We start from the raw sequence: 14,424 nt of genomic DNA on the forward strand, positions 1-14,424 counted from the left end.
ACCAAATACCAATTTCGTGACAGTTTGCTCATTGTTCGTTTTGCAAAGTCACTGCGAAATAATCGGGGATTCTGTATTTCTTTCTAAGAGGCTGACAGTTTCTTGGAGTGTATACTTTTCACACAGAAGGAGATCCAATATCTAGCACCATGGAAGGATTTGTTTTCTCTGTTGATCCGTCCTTTATGGATGGCAGCGAGTTATTCGAATTGCCGCCTGTTGCATCTCTGCTTGTTACTGGTAAATTCAGTTCGCAATAAATCAACCTCTTACAACAGTGATCAGATATTCCACTACTGCTATCAACTACCGCTGCCACTGTTTCTACTGTTGCCACTCGGTGCTACTTAGTTAGGACCGTCCTATTGGCCATCCACTAGTAAACTGATTGCTTTTAGCAGGCCGGTTCACTAGGTACAATGTTTTGCCGATCGTGTTAGTAAAAACAGGAGCAAACAACGACCAACCTGATAAATCGAAATTTGCGTTTCAACAAAGCTTGACAATTTTCATAGCTTTTTTATGCGTTTTGTTTTATACGAGGGCAGATAACTAAAGATGCCGCAATCAGCTACGCAAAATTTTTGTTACGTTGCTGTTGGGAGTTACATATTTCTGAAGAAGGAAGAAAATTCAAATTTATCCTCAAAAGGACAATTTATTGTTTAATTTTATACCGGATATGATGCTAATCGCATTTCTGCGCTATTCCAAAGAGTGGGAATACCGTGCAAGTAGGCATCCACTTGTAAACTGTTTGGTTTGAGTAGGACCAGGCTGTTAAGGTATAATAAGGTATAATATTCTGTCGACCGTGTTAGGAAAGCAATCAGAGATCCAAAACGCGTTCCAACAGTATCGTAGTTCAAAAATAAAATTACAGGGCAGCGTTGCGAAGCGAGAGAGAAGCAAAACCTTTCTCCTATTTTCTGCTTGAGATCGGAACATATGCTACGCTTCTCGAGTTTTTATGCACACACACTTTTTTATTCATTACGCACTCGCCGGGGTAGCAGCTAATGTGCACCGGCACTCAAAACTCTTTTGTCTTCCTACTCAGCAACCGTGAAAGGGTACGCGAGTTTTTACTTGCGAGTAGGAGAACTTGACTAAAATTGCTCGACTAAGAATGCTTGAAAATATTAGCTCGAAAATAAAAATGCTTTCTACATCTACCCGGTTTTGCTCCGTGCACCGACAGCCGAAAATTGGATGGAGTATCTGTAAAATATCACTTGCTAGTACGTGTAAAGTATACACGGTTATATGGAAAAAGCAATGGTGTTATTTTTTCGCTCCAACTTGTCGTGTTCCTTATGGGTCCTATAACAACCGTGTAACTTTTCAGATCGATCGGTGTAACTATATTTTTGCGCCTGATTTTTAAAGTTTCCATACGATTTTATATGGAAAAATCCACTATTTCAAAAGTTATTCTCTAGAGATGTCAAGTTAGCTCCTAAAAGTATATCAATACAAGATATTCGTAGGAAATTTTCGTAGGAAAAACTCTTCTGAAGACCGTAAGACGCTACGATGCTTGTAGAAAAAGTTATTCACCTCAAACTGATTGTATGTTTGACGAACGGCTCACCATTGAGTTTTACTAGCAATACTGCTGCTGCATGCTTCTGTTGCAAATTCAATCATGTGATAAGAAATGATATCGTGTTAAATTTATTTTGGAGGCTTCGCCGAAGATACTCTGAACGAAAATTACACTTTCAAGCTTACCTCCACGCGAAATTTTTTCTCATTCTTCAGCAAGTTTGCGATAGCAGCATGTTGTAGCAGTGTTGCTGGAAAAATTCAATGGTGAACCGTTTGTCAGATATTCACTCAGCTTGGGGTGAATAACCTTTTCTACACGCATTGTAGCGTCTTACAGTCTTCAGAAGAGTTTTCCGCAGGTAAATGTCCTACAAATATCATGCTTTGATATATCTTTAGGAGCCAACTGGACATCTCTAGAGAATAAGTTTTGAAATAGTGGATTTTCCCATATAAAATCGTATGGAAACTTTGAAAAACGGCCGCAAAAATAAAGTTACACCGATCGATCTGAAAAGTTACACGGTTGTTATAAGACTCATGAGGAACACGAAAAATGCATGGGAGCCAAAAAATAACACCATCGCTTTTTTTTTCATATAACCGTATCTCAGTCTAATGTTCTTATGTGTTTGAATGTTATGTTTTAAATGTTCGGGATAGTTTCGCTGCTGGCTACCTGAAATTTGATATTTAGAGTGATAAATTAATCCAGCAAATATTATCAAGGATTTACTTTTGTTTGAAATTGAAGTGTTCGTCTAAAACTATTTAAACAAATGAGGGTCTGACCTCTAGGTGAAATTTGGGTTTTTAAATTGACATTTCTGATTTTGTTGATACTTTGTACATTTTTTATTATGGTCTTAAGATGTCAATTCATGTTATAGGTAATTTTTTAATCGCGATTGATTTGTGAAAAGGGTCCATGTAAAAAGAGTTTTGACGAGTACACATATTTTTAGAGCCAGAACGGTTTGTTTGATCGGCATGCTGTTGGTGGCAAAATTGTAGATAACACTAATCAACACAGGTTTTGCCCTAGAGCTCAATTCCTGTGAATTTTGGTGCCTCCAGCCATTTCAGTTACGCGACAAAAACTTCCACCCACTCCTACACGAACGATAACCATGCGCCTTCTTTCACTATTGATTCGGTGGAGACGCTTAGTTAATTATTCGACAGCCTTCTAGGGAACGAGCTTAGGGTGAAATTCGGATCTAGAGCTCCATAGTAATATTCCAGAGAAAAACCTACTTCGACAAAGTTGTGAAATATGATGGAACGCATATTTTTCAGTAATTACATATTAGGGTGATACAAATTTTCGATAAAATCCAGCATCTAACTCCCTTATCCTTGCAGATTGAGTTAAACGATGTTCCACAATGATGCAGCCTCGTCAACTTTGCGTAACTTTGTTTTTTCTATCTTTCAAAACAACCGTGTAGAGTTATTTTATTAATCACAAAAAGAAAACTAGTGCAAAAAATGAAAGATTATAGCTATTTACCTATTCCTGTGAGTGTTGGTGCCCCCATTCATTTCAAAAACTCATCAAAAGCTCCAACTCACTTCAACGCGAACGTTAATCGTGCGCCTCCTTACCATGTTGAATCGATGAAGACGCCAAGTACATCGTTCTAGCTTAGGGGAAATTTTGTATCTAGAGCTCGATAGTACTTCGGTGTAATGAGAGCAGGCTTGGTCACAGGCTGCTTTCAAATACGATTATTTTTTGTCAAGGCTAACGTTTCGAAGATATATTTCCACAGTTTACAATAATGAATTACATGAACTATTTCAGTATAATAACACTTACAAGCAATTAAAACAGGTTTTCTCCAAGTGGTGGTGGATTATTTTTGTCAAAAAGATATACTGAACTGCACTGTGGGTATACAAAGAGCAAGTTATTTGTTTTGACTTTTTAAATTTGAATCAACGGATGAGCCACGAAACATAGTATCTTCCTACACACATCACTCACGATTGAAGCTTTCGCAGTAATGTTGCGTCAAAACAAGTGTTACAATAAAGTGAACATCACTTAACTCTATTTGCAATGATAAGAATATTAGATGCTTGATTTTATCGAAAATGTTGGTCACTTTAATTTGTGATTACAGGAAAATGTAACAACTTTGTAGAAGAAAGTTTTTCTCTAGAATTTTACTATCGAGTTCAAATTTCCCCCTAAGCCTTTTCCTTAGAAGGTTCTCAAATAATTAACCTAGCGTCTCCACCAATTCAATAGTGAAAGGAGGCGCACGGTTACCGTTCGTGTTAGAAGGAGAGGGAGCTTTTTTCGCGTAATATATAAAAATATACACCGTGAAAATAAGTTTTTCTTATTTCAATAAAAGGAATCAGAGAAATTGAATTGAATTGAAATATTTCAAAAACCCCCTCGATTTATTTTTTTTTTTCATTATAATTCCAAAAGGTTTGCAGAACGTGAGAGGTTGTCTAATCATGAGGAAATGAAAAATAAAAAATGTCAGTTGTCTAATCATGGGGAAATGAAAAATAAAAATTTAGATTTTTCAAAAAAAATTGAGCCAGAACATTTTGTATGATGTTTATATTCCATTTGGTGAAATTGACGGAAATTTTGTCTTTCCAGAAAAAAATATTATATAGAATAAAAAATTAAAAAAATATTACAAATTAAATAGGGTATCGAACGTCTTTGTCAGTGGTTTTCTCGGCAGTTTTTCTGCAGCATTCTTGTGCAAAAGGAGGCCGAAGAAAACCACTGACGAAGACGTTTGATACCCTATCGAAACCTTGATTTCATTTTTTCATTTTTCTCACAAAGTGTAAAATTAGTTTGAAAAATTCTGTTTTTAAATTTTTTTTACAGTGTATACTTTTTGGAAGGAGAAAAGGTGGAGGAGAAACAAACAAACTGTTTTGAATCCAAATTCGTTTATAGACACAAGGGCCAGGAAATAATTCCAAAGTTTAAGTTATGTCAGCACAAAATCCGAGACATGAAGCTATGGGATAATCTCAAGCGCATATTAAGAATATTTCTAGCATCTAAACAAGATGTTTGATTAGTATAGTGGCTTCGCAAAGTTGTGGATAGTAATTTTATCCTATGATAAAAATTTATACTGTAAAATAAAAATTGAAGAAAAAATTTGTTTATTTTGACAAATTTAATTTTTTTTATTTCTCCTTGTTCACTAAACAATTTTGGTTAGTTTATTATGTGTAATTTTCGAAGAAAAAAAATTCAAATTTAATAACAGTGGGTTTTTTTAGATATATGATCTTTATTTATATTTTTGTGTTGTTTTCTAAAAAAATAATGGGTATAAACTATTTTTCTATAATTCTAAAAAAAACAAATTAAAAACAGAAAAAAAAATCCAAAGATTCACAAATAAAATTTAAAGTATTCTAAATTATTCATTCTGTACCTGATTCGAGCCTTCTTTTACCCATTCCCGGCGGAGAGAAATCAGTTTTTACCTAAAAAAACGAGCTTCAAACTCTTATTGCACGAATGACACAAACTGTGTTGCAGAGTAAAGATCAATCTGTTCTCTAACCATACTGAATAGTTCCATCGCGCAAATTTTCAATTATAATTATAGAACTTTAATCAAAGTTCGAATGTCATGTGATGCAATATGGAATCACCCGCCAGGAATGGATTAAAAAAGTAAGCCTTCTTGACAAAACCTATGTATTAAAACTTATATTCTATGATGTTCTGCCTGGTTAAACTCGATTACACGCAACGGCAATACGGAAACCCGATTATCTGGGCCTTATTTATCCTTGAAAAATGGTTCGATTACCGAAGTTATATGTTCATTGATTTCTAAACACTCCTGTAAACTTCTCTGATCCGTGCCTTATCTAGTTGATTACAGTAAGGCTGTAATGCTTGAATTAGACACCAATATTCGTCTTGAATTAGGTATTCATGTTTTCGTATTAAGTAATTCAGTACCGTGGAATGGGGTGGGATTAATCAGTGGGGTGGAATTGATCACCTGTCCTAAAATGCAGCTTTTGAAAAATTGACATACCTGTCACAGTTAACCCTTGCATGCCCGGTGCAATTTTACATATTTTCGATAAATTCTTCTGATTCAGTCGAAACTAAATCAAATTTGATCAGACAACTTTCCAAATAATAAAAAAGTGTTGAGTTTACTTAAAATAATTTTGGTTAAGGGTTAATTACGTTAAATTTGGAGAAGTAAGAAAAGTTTGATAAAAGCTCAAAAAATATAATTTTCAACAATGATTATTCCATACCATCAAAGTAATACTGAAGAATCCGCAGGAAACCACTTAGATTTTAATTTCAGAGCTAGTTTTTGACCTTTTGCAACAAACTGACTTGAAATAGATCTAACGATGATCAAATAAGAGCAAATTTAGCAAACTGCAGCTTGTGAACCAAAATGAATAAATTTTAACCTGAAATATCTTTAATTTCGCTTACAAACTAGCTGTGGTTGATATTTTTTAGTTCAGAAATCTTCATTTATCGTGAACATATCGAAAAAACGTACATTTCCAATAGAATGTATGGATTCAAAGGGTGACCAATTTCACCCCGATTTATCTCATAGTACCTTATAGAATTCTCGAATTTATTTCATGAAGTAGACGATAGAAATTTTATCAATAGCCGTAGAGGTTTTCTTGAGCACATACCAGTACTTGTTTTAAATATATACTATTTCGGGGCAAATGTACGCTATTCAATACATAATTATTTACTCGGTAATATCGGAAGTACCCGGGTACCCACTAACATGAAATGCTGCTAACTTTTTCAAATCTTGACCAATTTTAAATTATAATCTATCAAAGGATTGAAAAATTTGTCTACTTTAAGTATACAGAACCTAAAGAGCCGTTAGTCCTCTTATGGTTCCTGTAAATCCGGATCTCCGGGACCATGTTTAAAAACGAGAATCTGCTTCGGATTAATCATTTCAGAGACAACTCATCTGATTGACTCAACATGAAAGAAAAATTAACTCCTGGAGTGATTTCTTGTATTCTGATACCAATATCTCGAGAATCCGGATTTACAGAAACCAGATGTGGACTAAGATTCCTGTCAGTCCTGGATACTAAAAGTAAACAAATTTTTCAATCTTTTGATGGGCCAAGATCCAAAATCGGTCAATAATGAAAAAAGTTAGAGACATTTAATTTGGATGGGTATCCGGGTTAATTCGGATGGGTGCCGAGTAGTTATGAGGTGAGTGTTTTTTATGATGTTTTTCACGAAGCTAACACTCGAATTATATACAAATCCTTATTGAAACTATTTTCGTTTTTTGTTTATGTTACTACGTTTTATCTCTTGCGAACAAATTAAAAGTGTTGGTTTCAGAACAAACATCCTGGCTGATGAGAATACTACAAATCATGATCTTTATGATGTCCTCGTCCTTCGGGAAGATTCGCGAGTTTTTATTTTAACGATAAACTCAAGTCAAAGCAATAATTCAGATAATCTATACAACAAAACCGTTGAGCCAATAAGCCATTATATCAGCAACCATGGTTCCAGGTTGGAATTAGATGCCGAAATTATCTCGCAGTAGAGGTCCCCAAAATTACGCTAGCTTGACCAACGTTAGCATATTTACGATACCATCTGCGTCGATATACAAGGATGATAAACGAACTGTACAATGTCCGCAGCGTATTTGTGTTATTTATAACCACAGACGCCACCTTATCTAGTGCGGCACTATATCGCAGCATTTCTCACCCTTCTCTCTCACTCACTCACTCACCAACTATCCCTCTCTTTGTTTTCCGGATCCGATTCCATGCAGGTGGAGATTTCCGGCCTCACGGGAGACGTAAGATTTAATGAAGATGGCAAACGACAAAACTACACCCTGCACGTGGTCGAGATGACGGTGAACAGCGCCATGGTCAAAGTGGCCGAGTGGTCTGACGAGAACGGCTTGACACCGGTGGTGGCCAAGTACACCCGGCTGAAAACGGACATGAACTACGAGAAGAACAAGACCTACATCGTAACGACCATCATCGAGGAGCCGTACATCATGCTGCGCCAGCCCGAACCGGGCGAAACGTTGGAGGGCAACGATCGCTTCGAGGGATACTGCAAGGATCTGGCTGATTTAGTGGCGAAAAAACTTGGCATCAACTGTACGTACCACCATTGCAACACTATCTCTCTCTCTCTTGCACACACAAACACACACGCAGGGCGGGATACCTTGGCTCCGAAATATTCGGTGCATTTGTGGGTACCGTGCTATGGAAAGCCGGCAGTGATGAATGGGTCTTTAGTGTGTTTATTGTTATTTATATTTTTTGGGAGAGTTTTGGAATGTGCTGCCTTCTGGCACTGGACTATTGCGGAATAAATTACTCGTGGCTAACCGTTATTTTGTACGGCACCAAGCGGGAAAGATTGAAAGTTATTAATAACCGATGTTGGGACTTTATCGAAAACCCTTCAAAGCTATAAGGGAGACCTAAACGATTTTATTCAGAGTTGAATTAGTGCCAGTTAATGTAGGTATCCAAATGAATAACAGTCTCTGATGGCTGTAATTCATCCATAATAGCCTTTTGAGGCAATACAGAAAATCATATTTCTCCACACGTTTCCCACAACTTTATTCTAAGTTGCCATCCGGAAACTGAGGCGGGCGCTATTGGCAAACAGTGAATCCCATAAATTTAATTTTATTTCCATATTACCTCCACGGCAACGCCTGGCAACTGCATCCCATAATCAACCACGGTGTGAATGGACACACGCACACTCACACACACAACACAGATGAATTGCGCATCGTCAAGGACGGTCAGTATGGCGCCGAGAATCCGGACGTGAAGGGCGGCTGGGACGGAATGGTTGGCGAACTGGTCCGAAAGGAGGCAGACATCGCAATCGCATCGATGACAATTACCTCCGAGCGGGAGCGCGTTATCGACTTCAGTAAGCCGTTCATGTCACTCGGTATTTCCATTATGATCAAGCGGCCGGTTAAGCAGAAGCCCGGAGTGTTCAGCTTCCTCAATCCCCTATCGAAAGAGATTTGGGTAAGAGCCAGTACAGCATTAAATTACCTGCCGCCGGGCTAACCGGTCAACATATCTCATTACCTGTTCGCTTAGCTGTGCACAGTGGGTCGATTTAAAGCAGATTCAAGTTCTAGAATCAAAGTAAAATTGCAATTTTCAACCCACTGTGCACAACTTGCAACAGCCAATAGGTGGTCCTAACAAACAGCGCAATTGATGATATTTTCTCTCCCTGCGTATCTTTCTCGCCTTCGGGTACCCGTCCAATTCTGCAACCGTGTTCCATCATAAACAACAACTCCCCTACTGCTGGATCGGCCCCGGCGGGAACCACAACACAGATATGCGTCCTGTTCAGCTACGTCGGCGTCAGCATTGTCCTGTACATAGTGTCACGCTTTTCACCGTTCGAGTGGCGGCTAGTTAATTATAACGGTAATTAATTTTCGAGCATCTAATTCGATCTGTAGCTCTTTTCATTCCCCCATTAACCTAGACAAAGGAAACGCGTTTGGCCTACTTGCAGGCGACCAACCGGATGCTGTTCCCCAGGCTACGGTGAATGAGTTTAGCATTCTGAACTCGTTCTGGTTCGCCCTGGGCGCCTTCATGCAGCAGGGCTGCGACATTTCGCCACGCTCGATCTCGGGCCGGATCGTCGGTTCGGTTTGGTGGTTCTTCACGCTCATCCTCATATCGTCCTACACTGCCAACCTGGCGGCGTTCCTCACCGTGGAACGGATGGTCACGCCAATCAACTCACCGGAGGATTTGGCCTCGCAAACCGAAGTCCAGTACGGCACGCTCATCCACGGTTCCACCTGGGACTTCTTCCGGGTAACGTGTCACGCATTCTGTCATTTCGATAATTTTAATTGGCCATAAATTAACTCCGCTGTTACAAACAGCATCATATTTCCACCGCTAGCTAAACATTTCCCCACCACTAATTCCCTCTATTATTGCAGAAATCGCAAATTTCCCTCTACAGCCGCATGTGGGAGTACATGAACTCCCGGAAACACGTGTTCGTTAAAACGTACGACGAAGGCATCCGGCGGGTGCGAACGTCCAAGGGTAAATACGCACTGCTCATCGAGTCACCGAAGAACGACTACACCAACGAACGGGAGCCCTGCGACACGATGAAGGTGGGCCGCAATCTCGACGCCAAAGGATTCGGCATTGCCACACCTCTGGGATCACCGCTAAGGTAAGTACCGAGTTGAGCTGCTGCTGGTGCTGTTACTATTATTCCAACCACTTTGTTGAGGTGCGAGTATTTTACTACTACTGCTTCTCAGTTCTGTGTCAAGTGGGTGGTGGGTGGCTATATTCCACCCTACTAGCGTGGGCGGAACGAGCTTTTGCTGTTTTCTTTTATGTCACACGTACTACGTCTGGTGGAAAAACGGTGCATGAAAGGACGAAGCTTGCGACCCAAAAAGCTTCTAGCTACGGACGAACTTTGCGGCTGTTTTCCTCCGAAATATGAGGGTAGTACAAGAATAAAGCTTTTTTCGAACCTGTTTATTGCATAGTCTGGAGCTTTATCTCAAACATTTGTCACAGCTTATGAAGTATTTGCGATCAACTTATTTTAACTTAAAAAATATCAAATTGATATTATCATAAAAATATAGGTACAATGATAAAATATCTTTTCCATGTAGGCAATATGTGGAGCAAAATGAATTAGAACCTAAACTCAAGGAAAAGAAAAAATGTGCTAAGAAATATTCTTCTATGGCACGTAGGAAAGACTGCTGTTTTTTACGTATGAAATCTAGAGTTATCAATTTATCTGCTTTGAATCCAAAATATGATGCGAACTCATCCGCTGGTTTCATCATTTTTCAAATTGTAACAACTCGTTATGGGCTTGAACCATAATTTACAAAGTCAATTTTGTCCATTATTTAGGCTGGTCTTTCACTACCTTCCTTGCGAATTCTTTTTAAGGTTTGCAGCATGTTATTCATAACCAAACCCACAGATTTTCTGTTTAAAAATTTGCCGAACTATTCTCAACAGGACTGAACATACGTATTCAATACAAAAAATATTGGTATAAAGAAGAGAGGGAGATTTTAGATATGACTACTCTCATTTCTCTCTGATCGTTTTTTTTTTCTTCATCTATAATTAATTTGACACGGCACAAATACAAATTAATGTTTAACGGCGCCAATTATATCTGGTAGATCGTGTTCGTTGTTGAGTAAGAGAATCTCCCAAAAACCTCCAACATTTTAGTTGTCACGCATTATCGTAATCCGAAAGCCCTGAGTTCGTTCTAATTGTTCTCAACATCTTTGAATTCCGATTCTGATCCTAAGTTCCAATACGATACTCGCTAAAATTCTGCCTATCGATTATGTGCCGCTGTGCGAGAACACTGCACATAGCCTCATCACTTCAGATTTCGAAGTAAATTCATTTGAAACGAAACGTATCATATCACTTTTCAGCACTGAAAGAGGAAAAAAGATAAAGACGTGTGACTATGGTGGATGTGAAAATTTATTTCTGCCTTAATCATACTATACAAAACACACCCTACGCGTATTATACATTATACTATGCAAATACACATACTTTACATACCTATACGAATAACATACAAACACCATACATACCACATACGCTTTACACACATACGCTGTCCACACACACGCTATACACACACACACAGACGTTACACCCATACGCTATACACACTAGGGATGTTACGGAAATTCGCATTCGCATCCGCATCCGCAAATGCGGAACATCCGCATGAAAATTGACATCCGCATTGGCTTCATAACATACGGATATTGAAACAAATATCGCTTCATAAAATTTTGTAGCAAAATTTGAACATTCGCATCTACATCTGCACGCGTAATCACATATCTGCATCTGCAGATGTTTGAAAAATCACACCCGTAACATCCCTGACACACACACGCCCTATACCTACACAGATTACTATCGGCAGTATCCAAACGGCTTCCAAGTCTTCCCTCTTCTAGTTGTCCATCTTCCACCGGCGTCCAATGGTGAAATTGCTTCCTTCCATGTTTTTGATGTCTACTTTAGAGAAATAAACGTATCGTGAGAAAAATGCAGGTGGAGATTTGAGACAGTTTCGTAACTGTGATGTTTGCTCAAAATTGAAAATTTTGGTGGAGAGAGGGGGTGATTGTTCAGCGTTACGTAATTTTAGGGGCATGGGGGAGGGTCATGTGGAACGTCACTTACATACATGACCTGAAATCTATATTTTGAGTGTTACGTAATTTGTGTAGGACGCCTAAACGATGTTTCAATTTTCATAAATATCTTTTCCTAAACACATTAAAATGCAGCTCTTTCTGTCTGTCTAGTCCGTATAGACTTAGGGTTTTGAAAGACCGAAAAAGGTGATTAATTTAGTTTGAGAGCCCTCCCTTTTCTGGAAGGGAGGGGTTCCGTGTAAATGAAACACAAACTTCAGCACAACACGAGAACCAATCAAGTAAATACAACCAACACCCCTTTGTCGCACATAAGTGAACTGCTCCATTATTCATCTCATTAAGCCGATATTCACGAAGAATGCACGGATTAAACACCAAATTTTCACGAAATCATTGAACAAATAAACAAAATAAGTGCCCTATAAGACCGTTCAGCATTGTATATTTAGTAAACTTAGCTAAATTTATCCTGAATTTTGTAAACAAACCATTTTTCACAACGCTTCCATATCCATCTCAAAACTTGAATCACTGCTCAATTATTCATCTCATGACGCCCCCATATTCATCACATTGTTAATCATGAATGAATCACATTGTCATGAACGAACGTAGCCGCAGCCCGTCATAGTAGGCTACCTGGATATCAGCCGTAGTTGTTTACGTGCAAAATTGGTAACCTAGGTCACCACGGCAGTGCTATCGATTTATGTCAATTTCGTCGGAATAATTTAACATTTTCAGTATGCTTTTTTTGTATTAACGGGAACTGATTTGGTAACTTTTGATTTTCTTCAATGCAGTGAAAACAGATGAAAATACGTACAGTTTAAATTTAGGAATTGTAGAAATTCATCTCATATATTTCAGCTACTTCAAACTTGTTTTTGATTATTTGAGATGAACATTCAAAAGATTCAAATATTTTTAGTGTAGTGAGTGACTTTGTTTAGTGATTAAAATAGAAAATGGTCCGCTAGTGATGAAAAAAACTTTGGTTGGCTGCTGAACGAGTCCCGTTGTAGCCGTATAGAACAATGCGCGGATTTTGTTTTCTTAGATATGCGATTGAAATAAATAAGTTTTCGAGTACAGATGCCCGATTATTATATCAAATTTAGAGCTTTTAAGTAAGTTTTTGGGGATTCTACTTTATGATAAATCTAAAGTGAACTAAGAAGAATCCATTCATGGATTAGCAGATTGGTTTAGTTAAAAAATATTTATTTTTTCCTGTTTTCAATTGTGTTTTCATAATGTATGAGATGAATATTTGGGCTGAGATGAATAATGGAGCAGTTCCTCAAGAACTCAAGAACTGACTTTGGATACCATTTTCAATGCAAAGACGACCATTTTCAGTAGAAATCAGTCATAAATGACCCAATTTCCGGTATTTCCGTAATCAGATTGATGCTCAACGGCCAAAAGTTGACTTCACATGTCATTTTAACGGCTTACGACTTACGGTTTCTGGAAAACAGCCTAAAGTGACCAAATACCATCCAATATAGTTAGAATCGAGGTGATGTACAGAAGTCAGAAAGCGAGGACGTTGAAACCAATCATTTTAAACGATTTGTCTTTTGAATTTGATCGTATCCAATATCCAATTTACATGCACTTGCAGACTTTAACACTCCAGAGTCAAAAAAAGTGAATTCTTTCACTTGCCATTCCGCAAGTTCTGAACCGAATTGATCCAACCTTTTTTTAAAGATCACATATTTATCATAGTTTAAAGAACAGTATGGGACATTTGAGAATTTTACGTTGTTTCGGATTTATTAAGGGGAACCGTGAGACACAGGCTAGATTAAAAACAGTAGCACAACTTCACTTGCGACATATCAAACTTGAAGTTTTTGCGAATGGTGAATGGCCAAATGCCTTCCCAGCTGGTCTCGAGGTATGATGCTGTCCTAACAAGCCAGTTGTCGTAGGTTCGAGTCTCGGCTCGGGAGAGACAGTTAGTGTCAGTAGGGTCGTAGCGCTAGCCCCGCAATTGTCCTGTACACTCAACAGTTGGCTGCGAAGTCTGTGTATAGTAAATAGAAGGTCAAGTTCCGAATCGGAATGTAGCACCAAGGCTTTGCTTTGCTTTTAAATGGCCAAATACCCATCGCCAACAGTGTTGTTTTGCAAAAACCTAAAGTTTAATATGTCGCAAGCAAAGCTTTGCTACCGTTTTCAATATAGCCTTTGCCCCTGGAAGAGTACTTACCTCACGATTCCCCTCAATAAATCCGAAACAACGGAAAATTCTGAAATGTACCCTACTATTCCTAAAGCTATGATAAATTTGTGATCTTTTGAAAAACGATGAATCAAATTCGGTTAAGCTCTTGCGGAGGGGCAGGTAAAAGAATTTTCATTTTTTTCGGTTCTGGAGGGGAATTCAGGCAAGTGTTAAACAAATCGCACAGAATCAAATTGGAATGTTTGAAATTATTTCAATAAAGAAAAAAGAAGGGCGCCGGGTCTGCTAGTATGGGATAAATAGATGATTTTATCAAAATCCTACGGACACTCACTCCGGATTGACTATTTGTGATTCAACAAATCAGAAAAGTTTAATAACGCGAAGTTT

The 14,424-nt window shown here is 38.2% G+C and overlaps 1 protein-coding gene across 2 annotated transcripts in view; it reads left to right on the forward strand.

Moving 5' to 3' along the window:
* LOC129721330 (glutamate receptor 1) overlaps window positions 1–14,424 on the forward strand; it is a 357,842-nt gene that overhangs the window by 332,408 nt on the left and 11,010 nt on the right. Inside the window, exons 6-10 of one of the 2 annotated variants that reach the window (XM_055673775.1) lie at window positions 7,380–7,722; window positions 8,366–8,628; window positions 8,952–9,045; window positions 9,107–9,447; window positions 9,579–9,823. In XM_055673775.1, coding sequence (XP_055529750.1) covers window positions 7,380–7,722; window positions 8,366–8,628; window positions 8,952–9,045; window positions 9,107–9,447; window positions 9,579–9,823 — 1,286 coding nt within the window. The remainder of the gene's footprint in view (window positions 1–7,379; window positions 7,723–8,365; window positions 8,629–8,951; window positions 9,046–9,106; window positions 9,448–9,578; window positions 9,824–14,424) is intronic. The other variant, XM_055673776.1, reaches the window with a different exon arrangement.

Source organism: Wyeomyia smithii, chromosome 2 (genome assembly GCF_029784165.1).
Source record: "Wyeomyia smithii strain HCP4-BCI-WySm-NY-G18 chromosome 2, ASM2978416v1, whole genome shotgun sequence".
Lineage (NCBI taxonomy): Eukaryota > Metazoa > Arthropoda > Insecta > Diptera > Culicidae > Wyeomyia > Wyeomyia smithii.